At 43.6% G+C, this 12,802-nt stretch overlaps 1 protein-coding gene across 1 annotated transcript in view; it reads left to right on the forward strand.

Annotated features, from left to right (window-relative positions):
• Positions 1–6: 6 nt before the first annotated feature.
• The window catches only part of TRIB2 (tribbles pseudokinase 2), a 20,115-nt gene continuing 7,319 nt past the window's right edge, over positions 7–12,802 (forward strand). The window contains exons 1-2 of the mRNA XM_003204510.3: positions 7–365; positions 4,231–4,523. Coding sequence (XP_003204558.2) covers positions 96–365; positions 4,231–4,523 — 563 coding nt within the window. The 5' untranslated portion in view covers positions 7–95. The remainder of the gene's footprint in view (positions 366–4,230; positions 4,524–12,802) is intronic.

The raw sequence follows: 12,802 nt of genomic DNA on the forward strand, positions 1-12,802 counted from the left end.
CGGCGCACACAAAGGCGGCCGCAGCTGGACGGGCGAGGGACCGCTCTCCACGCCAGGGCTCCGGTGCAGCGTCTCGGCTGGGCTTCTCCATACTCATGAACATACAAAGGTCAACCCCTATCACGATAGCACGATATGGGAGACCGCGGAATAAAACCCAGGATTTTGAGGAGCTTTCGTCCATACGGTCCATCGAGCCAAGCCAGAGTTTTAGCCCGAATCTAGGCTCGCCGAGCCCACCGGAGACCCCGAACTTGTCGCATTGCGTTTCTTGCATCGGGAAATACTTATTGTTGGAGCCTCTCGAGGGAGACCACGTTTTCCGAGCCGTACATCTGCACAGTGGAGAGGAGCTGGTTTGCAAGGTAATGCCTCACCTCCTTGTTATCCTCACGTCTCGTGTCAGTTTTCCGTGTCTCGCAGGAGGGCCGAATGCAGCCGTGGGCTTCAATTATTAAACACTTTTAAAAATGAAAGGCGCAAGAGCAGCATTCAGGGCGCATCCTGGAACTTTTCCCTCTCTCCAGACAATGGCCACGTTCTAGCGGTGGCCCGCAGCCAGCTCTGCCTCTCACCCCGGGGACATTGTTCTGGAAAGAGCCATCCTCTAAGTAGGTCTTAGCGGGAGTTCAGGGCAGGAGAAAACCTTGTCTTCCCCACTCTCACTCCTCAAAATGGAATGGGGAATTGCCAGCTTGTTTGGAGGTATTGGGACCTGCTGGCTGCCTCAGTTTTTCTCCCCATCCCTTGTTCTGGGACGGAAGAGGATGCGGAAGCGGGAAGGTCGCAATCAGCTTTGTCTCAAAAGTGATTTAAAAAAGAAAAAAAAACCCACATTGAATGAATCAGCCCGAGCTCCCTCACCATGGAGCTTGTTTGCAAACATCATCCTCCCCCATTGCACAACTGAGCAAGAATAAAACCTGCACACCTACGGCTTTCAGAGGAGCAGACAAAATAGCTGGCCCGCTCTTTGTAGCCCGTCTGCCCTCCATGCCTCCTCCCTGATTGCTCTGCACTTAGAGGTGAGCTCTTGGAGGAATACCCCCACATGTGTGCACGTCTGTTGAGGGATGTTATGCTCCTTTTGGGCTGAGGGAATATTTTCCTTTGTTCCTAAATTGCAGATTTCATTGTCTGTAGTGAGCCAGACTCGTGCCCCGCAGTAGTAGTTCTTGTAACTATGGAGCAGATTGCAACCTTGCAGCAGGCGCTGCAGTATTTGCATTGTTCCTGAATTAGAGAATTGTGCCCTTTGGCAATGTTGGGTGTCAAACTAATGCAAAAACTGAAAAGTAGACGTATTGTAACTCGCTCACATTCCAGGGATTAATACTCGTGTTGCTGATGGCTTCATGCTTGTGTGCTCAATTCATAAGTTCAGGACTGGTTCGTAGCAGGGAAGTGAAAATAATTGCTCCCATTTCTCTCTTTGTGGAGCCCGGAGTTCAGGGAGCGATTTAAATGTGCTCATTGATTGAGTTATACAACCTGATGTTAAGGCAACTTCGGACTTTGTGTGGTTATTCAGGGGAAAAAAGGGCCCATGACTTTGCAAAGGGCTAATATTGCATGCTGAAGTGAATGCTTTGTTACTAAACTGAAACAGAGCAGGAGAATTTCTAGAATGAAAGCCAGCTCGGTGCAGCAGCACAGTGCTGCACTCTAGGACACTGGCATCTTTTCATGAAATAAATAGATCCCACAAAGCTGCTGCTCTGTGTGAAATCATAGGTGAACTCCTGTGGCAAGTGGTGAAGCAGGGGCTCTGCTCTCCTTTGTTTCCTGTTTGGTTTGCAGGATTAAGGTGGTGTTTTGGTAACAGCAGGAGTGGCGTGGTTGCAGCTCACAAAGGCTGGACTTGATTTCTTTCCTCCCTTTAAGCTGTATGTTTTTAAGCTGATCCCGACATTTCAGTAGTATCAGTTTTTCCATATATGCAAGGCACTACTTCTAGCAGGGCTCCAAAAATATAATCCTGGCTCGAATTTTGGGTTTGTGAATATGCAGTTGTCAGTCCTGAACTCAATTTAAAGCCTTCTTTAAAATGCCTGCGGTAACATGACTGCTATTTGTCAAGTAGCCTTCCGGCGAAGAGACCTGCTATCTGGTATCTTATTGAAGATGCTCTTGGAGATTGCTTGCACAAACATTGGGTTGGATAACAGACACATACTGATGATTCTCAAGATTCATTTGGCTGCACCCACTGACTGTACAGATGCCGTTATTTGCTTCAAGGCTCTATGGCATCCAAACAATGGTAACTTCTCACTTCCAATTCCCAGCGAGAACTAAATCAAACTGCAGCTTATTGGACATTTGCTGAATTGAGGCCAGGGATTTTAAAAGCTGGGATACAAAGAAGCCTTTTATAAAAGGTATTCTACTCTGTAGCAGTGTGATGGTGCTTCCCTTCTCCTTTTCAAACACCGCGCTGGTACAAATCCATACCTGCTTAACCTAGCCCAGCAGCCAGAAAATGTGGCAAATTTCTATCAGGACAATCTGGTTAGGACAGAGTTCTGCACTTATTTCACAAGGGATTTGAGCTCTGTGAATATTCCCACTTAAATTTTATTTTACAGCAGCCTCTTTGTAGCACGGCTATTCACTTAGAGCTCTGAGATATAAACGTCAATGAGTTCTCCTCTGGAATGATTTACACCCGGGTGATTTAAGCAACACCCTTCCCCTCCCAAGTTCTGCTTCCTTGGCTCACTGTGTCACCAGAATGCCTCCATGCTGATCTGCCCCCTGCAAAACGTGTGGGATCTGGCTGGCAGCCCTTAAGGTTGTGTCTGCTATGCTGGAGTGCAGCCTCACAGGTGTGGGGCGAGGAGGGGTTTCTCCATGGTGTGGGTTTGGATCCTCTTCTGGAGAAGGGGACGGTTAGGATTGTGCTCTGAAGCAGTGCATGGTGCAGGTTGTGAAGCCTTAGGGAGATTTGGATTGAACTGTCTCTTTAATGCCCAGTCCTGAAAGCTTTGTAAAGGTTCAAAGAAAGCAAGGAGATTTGCTTCTGGGAGAGTACACAAATACTTGCTGCTGCAATACAAATGCCAGATAGAATGCAAAAATAAGAAACTGTGCTTTAAACCAATGTGTTTGGTGGCTTTACCAGGCTCTTCAATTTTGTGTTCAATTAAAATGGGACGTGACTACCTTAAATTTTTTTACCCAAGTAACGAAACACTGGAGAGCGAGTTACATATTAATAGCGTTTTTATACTGGTGGAAACACTAATCCCTTGCTTTGTAGCACATCCGGAGCAGGTATAATTAAAAACAAAAATCCCTGCCATCAATACTTGGCTTATATTCTCCTCCAGCACACTGACTGCTGTTATTCTCAATGAAGTCTTTCTTCTTCGTGTAATGTGGGCATTTCTCAATCGACTCACATACTGATTCATTCGTCATCACTAGATTATAGTAACTTTTTATGTTTGGGTTTCCCAGCAGCCTTTTTAATTCCTACAGCTCATTCACAAGATCAGTGATAACATACTCGCTATTAAAGGGACACTTTGCTTTTAATAGAGCACTCGACTGAAGCACAGAGAGCTCGGGGTGGTTCTGCCTTTTCCCTTTTGAAGGGTGTTTGTCTGCACTCCAACACTGGGGCTGCTTCCCTGGTTGTCCTTCTGATCTCATAAACAGCCATTGTAAAACTGAGACTTTGAAAATGAAAGTGACTTTGCTGTTTGCGGGAGGGGAAAGAAATGCAGGAAGTAAATATGAATGGTAAAGGATGATATTTAAACTTGAAAATCTGTCAATCGTTAATGGGTTAATAAAGTCAAGAGGGAGCATGTGGATCAGAGTGGGTTTAATCCGACAGCTTTTCTCAAGGCAGAACTACTGATCAAATTGTCTGTGAGTTTGTTTGGATGCAAAATAAACAAGCTTCAGTCTGAGAGCTGCTTGTCACTGATCTTTAGAGCTTAATTCAGATTACGTTGTTAACTTGATCAGCTATTAGCTAATGAGTCTGTTCTTGCTACAAATTTTGAAGGCCTGCCTTTCTCATAGAGGCTCCATATATGTGTTGTGAGGGGCTGCACAGCTTGTTTTGTCTTGTTCTCTATGCCGTGAGCCCGTGACATCCTGTTTGCATCAGTACAGTATAAACTGTGCTCAGAGGTGCTCTGTTAACAGAACTAGATACGGTGTCATTCACTGTCCTTCGCAGCGCTAACCCTGGCTTTACTGTCGTTGTTCCTGCAGGTGTTTGATATTGGCTGCTACCAGGAGTTATTAGCACCATGTTTTTGTCTGCCTGCACATAAAAATATCAACCAAATTACTGAAATAATTCTCGGGGAGACAAAAGCGTATGTGTTCTTTGAAAGGAGCTATGGGGACATGCATTCATTTGTTCGCACCTGCAAGAAGCTTAAAGAAGAGGAGGCAGCCAAACTCTTCTATCAAATAGCTTCCGCTGTTGCACACTGCCATGATGGTGGACTGGTACTGCGAGATCTGAAGCTGCGAAAGTTTATTTTCAAGGACGAAGAAAGGTAAGAGCATCCCTTATGTTACAGGTGGGGGGTGTCTGAGGTCAGGTTCAGTGTTATGGGATGCTGTGCTCTTCTTTGTCACCCTACAGTTCATTTGTGGTGCATGAGGGGTTTCACTTTCCTTACTTTCCTCTGCAAACTGATCATGGGATGGATGTACCATGTGACCTTCAGACTTAGGCTTTGGAGTAAAGTAAGTACAGTGCTGTTTGCATCTGTGCCTGGCCTCTGCAGCTCCTCCTCGAGGAGCACCCTCATTCCTGAGCAGAGGATGTCTCCTGCAGGAAGGCTCTGTGGAGGTGACTGGTTTAGGAGCTCCACTAACGTAAATACAACTGGTGTTCAAAGAGGAAAGGACTAAAAGATCTGCTCTGTTAAAGACAGTTAGAGTCTGAAATGGCTCATTCCAGCGAGCAAGCGTGAACAGGAAGAACAGCAAGTGGCTAATGCAGATATAGGTTGGAGGGACGGGCCGGCATTGCTTTAAAGGACCACTCTGAAGACAGCTGCTTGTTGCCCTGGAAGGGTCTGGAGGCTGCTGCTGAGGGTATTGTCTGCAGTAAGACTAAAACTGCCTTACTGCTGTGTAGGTGCCTGCTTTTAGTATCAGCTATTCTAGTACTTGGGGAACTACCCTTTTTGGTTTTATTTTTATCTCCTTCCTACGTGCTTTTTTTTCTCATTAATTGTCTGGTTCATGATCTCAGGGGGGAGATGGAAGACAGGGAATGAAGTAGAGCTGAGTGCTCCAGGTATGCTGTTGAAATGCTATTTCTGATGCTGAGCCATAGCTATACAGTTGAACCTTTGGAAACTTCACGTCTTTTTCCTTGTGGCCACTGGTTTTTCTTAATTATGTTACGTCATGTATTTTCTTGCAACTTCCACGCAAACCATCGGGGTAATGAACTCTGCCAGAGTAAAGTCAGGCTTTCACGGACAGATTAAATGGGAAGAAGGCCAGCAGAAGGAAAAACTGAATGGGGACAGAGCCTCTCTTTGTGCTTCTTCATGTCCTGATGGAGGATGGGGAGATACTTTTTCCCTTCTGGCTCAATCCCACAGGTTGTCTGAAAGCTTGCTCAAGCTGTCGAAGAGAAAAGTAGATGTTCTGGAGAGAGTCACTGAGTCACAGAGTCACCAATGTATATCAATTCTATTTGGGGCTGTTTGTGGAGTTACAAGAAAAGTAGGGTTTTCTGAAGGCTCAGGAAGTCCGTGGTCGGAGAATGACAGAAAGCTAATAGACAATTCAGTCATTAAAGAAAAGTTTCTGATCCTACAATAAAAAATGACAATGTCTGTCTTGTTTAAATATTCTCTATTTAAATTTTATTAAAAGGTAAGTTTTCTAAAATGTACTTCTGCTTGTAAAGAGATTAAAAGGAGTAAAGTAGAAGACCGTTTCTTGGTTCAGTTCGGGCAACTCAGCTATTCCCCTTTTTCTTGCTGCAGACCCCGTATGTATGATTACCATTCACTTCTGTTCTAATAAGAAAGCTTAAAGTGCAGCAGGCTTTGTGTCCATTCAGAGAGAAATGCAAAGCAAGTAGATGTAAGCTGCACTTTCACGACTTTTATTCTGAGTTTAATAATTAAACATCATTATAGCACCTTTGATGTAGATAACAAAGAAACTTGTGTGGAGTAGGTGGGGATTTCTATTGTAGCTGATAATGTCCTTACATTAAAATGGATTTTTCCTGGGGATATGCAGAAACTTGCCTGGTTTCCTACGAAGGACAGGACTGGAGCCTACTTTCCGCTGTGAACGAAGGCAGCATGAGCTCAGAGCTGTGTAGTGGGGGCGGGTGCAGGCCCTTGCTGAATACTTTTGAACTCCTACCCTGCTGCTTACTAGGAACTGAACGCAACCCACGGCACGAGGCCAAGTCCTGCAGCCACCCAAGAAGAGTGGTGTGTACTATAATAGCAGTGTTTGCATTCGTGAATGCTTTTCGCATAACTAGCCTGCGAAATCACACAGTTGCTCACTTTTGAACAGTGTCTTCTAATTGTACAGTAATTCTCTTTAAAGGTCAAATATGACTTGCTGGTTATTTTTAAGATAACCGTAATGTGGTTCTCTTCTGGATGTGCTGTTGGTTTGGATGTAGGGAGGTATTGCAATCCTTTCTCCACTAAATAAACAGTGAGATGAAATAGTGGGAGATGGAAATAGAACCTCTCAGCGACTGGCTTTTTCACATGCTCTGATCATCAGACTGTAATCAGTTATCACTTTCAGTCAGCTGCTATATTTAGGCTGAAAGATCTTCCCAGTCTTTTGGAGTTCACAGCAGTGTTGGTGCATTTCTCGCACCCATCTGAGCTCATGGTTTGGGAGCCTGCTGGCATTGCTCCTGTGCTGACGGTTGGGCTAGGTGATCTTGAGAGGGCTTTTCCAACCGTAATGATTCTATCGTTCTGAGCTGTCTTGCATTCAGAAACTGCTGTCTGTGAGATGTGTTCTGCAGAATCTGCTTTTCTTTGATACCTGTGGTAATGCAGGCAGAAAGAAAAGAGGAAAAAATGGTGTTTTAAGAAAAATCTGTGAACTCTGCTGCTGTGTGTCACCTGTTCCTTACTGGAGCTCTTTTTCAGCAGTTCTTTTCCTGACTCTTTCCTCCAGCCTTTTGAGAGAGTTGCCAGACTGACTGCAGGAACCAGTAAGAGTGTGAAAGATACATAAAGGCAGTTCCATTTGTTTAAAAAAGAAAATCAATTAAAGGATTTCATAGTACATGCTCCTTCCATTGATCCCAATGCTGCCCCGGTAGTTGGGTATGAAATTGGAGCTCGTGAGTTTTGCAGACAGGTGAATATGACATTAAATCTCTTCTGACTTCATTCCCATTTATCTAAACTACAGCTGGAATTTGTAAAGATTCAAGAGCTTGATCTGGTAGAGTTAGGAGTGCTCTCTGCTCCTGCTGATGTCACTGCTCGGAATGCATGTTATTTGGATGTTGCAAATTACAGTGCCCTTTTCATAACAGTAATGAACGAGGAAATAAAAAGGTGGAAGAAAGAGAGGTTTGAGGCTGGTGGTGCTGCGTGTTTTGTAGGAGTTTTGATCTTACTAGCAGCGTTCTCTTGACATGCTAAATCAAAGCTAGACTGTGATGATGTGTTACATCTTGCTATTGTGTGTATATAAATATCAGCGCTTAGATGTGAAGTTCCACACTGCGGAAGCCAAACAAATCATCTGTTTCAAGGTGCTTCATCTTAGAACTTGAGTCTTGAACTGCAGAAATTTTGAAGATTGCATGCCATGAAAATGATGTGTGCTATTGGCAAGCATCTTAGGTCTTTTGTGTTTTGTTTTTGTTTGTTTCATATAAACGAACATTGGGAGGTAGTGTTTTGGGGGGAAGTGCGTCTATGTTTTTCTGTCTGTAAACTGTAGGTGAAATAAGCAAAATATTGAAATTTCAGAATTAAGCTGCTTAAACCTGCAGCTGATCTTGATGAAGCAGAGCATCTAAGACATTACCGCATGGCTGGAAATGTTTTGTAAGGCTGGGTTAGCAAGCAGCAGCACATCCATTAAATGAGGGCAGTGACTGTCAGAGTCCTGAAAACATGGAAAACACTTAATTTGCCACGCTGGGTCTCACCAGACTTTTAAAATTACGTATTAGATTCTTGGCTATTTAAAAATTGGGTCCTTAAGCTTCTAAATAAAATTTGAATCCAGTACATTGGAGACGAGCAAGGATAAAGCATCCCTTTATATGTTTTCTATTTCCACATGTGTCGGTCACATTTCTCATCCTGGATATGAAGATGGGTCGGTGTTGCTGCTGATCTTTGCGGTGCTCTTTTGATTATTTTTGCTCTATTCCCGTTAATGGTATTTACGGTTTTATAGTCTGCCCTCATAGCAGGCCCTTGGGCAGAGCAGCTCTGCCCTTCTGGCATCCCATAATGATGTTGCAGAATGGGCAGGGCTTTTTAGGTTGCGCTAAAAATAGCGGTATTCACAGGATAGCTAATAAAACAGTTCATCAGTGTGATGTATAGCAGATGCTTTGAGAGAGCCACCTCAAAGATCTCGGAATTAAATCAAGCATTTATCTGCTGCTTGTCCAATGGCTTTCCTAATACAAGAACATCTCTGCTGTCAGGGAATTATTAATTTTTTTAGTGCTTTTTTTTAAGCCTTTAATTATATTAAAATATTAGCTGTTGTAACATTTGAAGTTGTTGAGGAGAAAATTAAAATAATTTTGGTATTTAGATATCATAATTTTCCCATATACTGAGTAAATGTGAGAAGTGATTGATCGGCGGGCAGGATTCAATACAAATAATATCATCTGACACTTTCTGCTCTGTACCAGGAATTCACCTAGTACTTTTGCCAATTTAGAAAGTGTGTTAGCATAACATATTTATTTGATGCTTTTAGAATTGTTTTTTCTCCTCCCCTCCCCGAGTTTCTCAGCTTTAAGTGGATGATGCTAGTGACCTAGTTATGTTATCTGCAATCCTAGTGGTACAAACCTGATCCCACAAAAAACACAGACTGCTTGTACATATGTGCCTTTTTCCAAGTAGACATTTCATTTTCTGATAGTTAGCTGTAAGTTTATTTCCCTGTATTTGTCAAACTGTAATCCAGTCAGCACTTTTTCCCCATGGTGTTAAGAATCTGTTATTTTACTGATGACTAAATAGAGAAGAGGTAAGTTAATGCTTTCTTTAAGTTCTGGTTTTCAAATGCCAAGAATATTCCAAATAAAGCTGATCTTTACCTGTTTTGGTGTTAAGCTCTTCACCTTAAGCTCAGTGGATGAGGACTGCATAATGCTACTTCTTTAATAGCAGAGAATTGTAGGTTAAAATTTCAGTCCTTCTAAACTATTACTATTTTGCCTCTTCTGAAATTTGAGTAAGAAGGCAAACTTCTCTACAAATCTCTTCTGTCAAACTTCGGACCTAGGAGTAGCTACACAACTGTTCTTTGCAGAAAAGTTTGTGCTTCCAGTTGCCTTCTTCGGGTTTGGTTGCAAAGCTCCTCGTTTCTCCCAATGTTCCTGGGATCAGTGTGCTATGGATTTATTGCTGATGTGATGCCTTTCCTGATGGGGCGTGGGAGGCAATCTGCAGATCTCAAACATCATGTCAGCTTTGTGAAGTGCTTAAATCTCCTGAGGGCATATGGAGCCACAGAGGTTAAGTGTTGTGCCTTAGGTCATGAATGAAAGTAAAAGCCAGGGAGAAGTTGACTGCTGGTTGGCCCCACGATATATCTCAAATTCCAAATGGGCTTTGAGTCCAGACATTCAGCATCCTTCAGTGAGACCATGAGTGGTTAGAGCATGTGATGTAGCTCCTATAGAGTCTGCAGCAGGTTTTGCCCTCAGACTGTGCTGTCTTCTGGTATTTGCTTGGTAGCTGGATATGTAATACCTTATCTCCCTTCTGAAGGGCAGTGTGGGATGCAGCCCTGTGGGGGAACCTAGAGCAGTAGAGAAGCCCTGCTGGAGTCCTGCATTTACTTCAGGCTGCAGATTGCCTCTGTGTTCTGCCCAGCCTCTCCCACCACAACTGCTGACAGACCTTCCTCACTGTGTGCTGCGGTGGTTTGTGTTGGCAAGTGCCCGTATCACTTTCTTATGATGGCTCAGCACTACGTTTGGATTTGGATGGCAATTCGCGTGGTCACCAGCTTTTTGGAAGGCTCTTTTGCAGGGGTTGTCACATTTCTCCTACTGTAAAGACTGCATACTGACTTTCTGATCTTTTCTATACTTTCTAAAAGTCTACTGACTCAATTCTGCATTGCATGTTGGTTGTATTGGTTGGCATGGCTGGATGCCCATCGCACAATGCCTGTCACGAGATTCCTCTTCCTGAGGACATGCTCTTTGCAGTCCCTGGAAAAAGATGTTTCTTGAGAGATCTTGCACTGAGAGTTCAACATCTGGCCATTTTGAAGACTTCGAAAGTTCCACCCATAGATTCAGTGCAAAATATATTCTGTGTTGATTTCTGAGTCTGCAGGCCTTTGAGCTGGAAAACACCTGCAGTGCCAGCTGCTATGGTGAAATTCTGTTCATGTATATTTTTCTAATTGTCCTTATCACGCTGTGAAATTACTTCAAGGTTGGGAGTGAAAAAGGGAACAAGCGGACTATAAACAGGTATCAATTTTAATTTAGTTTTAAGCATATGCTTTTTAGTAGAGATATATTACTTAGGGGCAGGTTACAGTCATCTAACTGGAAGGTTTGCAAGTTGAGTTGTGGCCCTGCTTTATTTTGGAGGTGCTGGGCTTCCACTGCAGGCTCAAAAAATCTGGAGCTTTATTGCAATACGTGGTTACATGAGCAAAAAAAAAAGGAAAAGAAGAAAACCAACTGTTTTCACTTTTTTTTTCCTGTGAACCTTCACCATGCATTGTTTGTACAGACCTAGGAGGGAAAAAAAAAAGATGAACATGGCACACAGGTGAGAGCAGTGCCTTTTAAAATTCTGACCTTTCTTGTGATCTGAAAAAGTAATACCAAGGTGAAGTAGCTGCCGTGGGCCAGATGCTTATCGTATAATGGCCTCCTTGCAGGGCTGTAACCAGGCCTCTTCATGAAAGGTTCTGCACTGGATTTCAGAGCCCTTACCCCACACAGTCAGTCATGCATCACTGCCTTCCTCTGTGCTTTTTGGGAAGCTTGTTGTCACCTTAAGCAGTGAGGGCATGGAAGAAGCTCAGTGCACAACACACAGTCTGGGCTGTTCCCAGCAATCCTGTCTGAATGTTTTAAGGCCAAGGCCATGGGGCCTCCAGCCGCACCTAGAAGACTGTGAAAGGTGGGTCTGGGTGCACTTTTTTAAGTGGAAACCAGCTAAAGTCAAGTTAAAAGCTCTAAGTGTGGCATGTTGACAAGGGGATGTGGGGCCGGATAGGATCCCGTTGGAGGAAGGGTGGGGGGGATATGTAATTTTTAGAGGCTTCCTTATTCCACGGAAGTACCAGTGAGGGAATCTTCCCTTAGGAACAAGGTTCATCCTGTAAAACCTTTTCTGCCTGCAAGTCCCAGTTGCCTCTTGAAACATATCCTTGAGCCTGTTTCATTATGCAAGAGACGGTTTGTCTGACAGCCTCTGTTCAGGGCTTTTTTTTCTTTTTTTTTCTTTTTTTTCCTGGAGTTGCGTAGGATGCTGTGCAGTGAACTCCCAGGCTGTGTGCCGCTATGTTTTGGAAGGGATCATAGCAGCGAAAGGAACAGGATTTAAATTGATGGCATAACATTTCCCCTCTGATCCTGAGCGCCTTGCTACCCTGGGAGGAGATCAAGTAGTGCCAAGTTCAGGATGGGTGTTTGCACCAAGCTGCAAATCATCTGTGTGGGATTTCATTAGCTGCCATCTCCATCTCACTGCCTCCACGAAGGTTTCTGCATTATTTAGGAGAGATTCCTTTAGTTAAAGTAATCAATTAATAAAAGAGAACTGTTTCCAGTGTCAAGCTTTTTTTTTCTTTCTTTTTTTTTTTTCCTGCCTGATGGCATAATTGCATTCATGCTCATCTCTGTGATGAGGTGCTAGCAACTGACCTTGATTAAATGACCTGTAAGTTATTGGCCACACAGGAGCAATCCCTGATCTCATGGGCAGTTATGGGTTCCTGTTGATGGCTTGAGTGCCTTCACCTAGAGAAAGGCTTTCCTGGCCTTGGTCAGAGTAATGTTGAAATATGAGAGAGGATTGCTTGAGTGCCTTTGTGTTTTTTTTTTTATCGGCAGGTTAATTTAGGGGGGAATGTTGTGAGGCGCCTCTTCTCTTTAGAAGTTGCTCTTTTATGTTTACCTGCAGTCTTATCACTAAAATGGCAATTTGGATGGCAATTTCAATTCAGCTGATGGTTGTTCTCTGATCTTGGGAAGCATGAAGCTGCTCTATAGGATCTGTAAATCTGGAATATCTCATTTTGACCCTAACTGAATAGCAAGTGGCAGATGTGCCTGTAGTCTGAAGCAGGATGCCTCCTTCCAGGGTAGCTGATTTTTGGTCGTCACAATGGAGGTGATGCTGGACTACAACTGTGGGCACAGTCTGCAGATAGTGTTCCCAAAATTGTAGCAATGGCTCAGCTGTCGTTCAGGTACTGTCTCCCATCAGATGGCTTTAGGGGCAGGCTGGAAACAGCTGCTTTCATTGATGCAGGTATGGTCTTCCACTGCAGTGAATGAATAGTAGTAAAAATATTTTCCTCTGAAGTGCTCAGTCTTTCAGTCAGTATTTCTGCTTTAAATGTTCCTTTTTTTTTT

Source organism: Meleagris gallopavo, chromosome 2, assembly GCF_000146605.3.
Source record: "Meleagris gallopavo isolate NT-WF06-2002-E0010 breed Aviagen turkey brand Nicholas breeding stock chromosome 2, Turkey_5.1, whole genome shotgun sequence".
Lineage (NCBI taxonomy): Eukaryota > Metazoa > Chordata > Aves > Galliformes > Phasianidae > Meleagris > Meleagris gallopavo.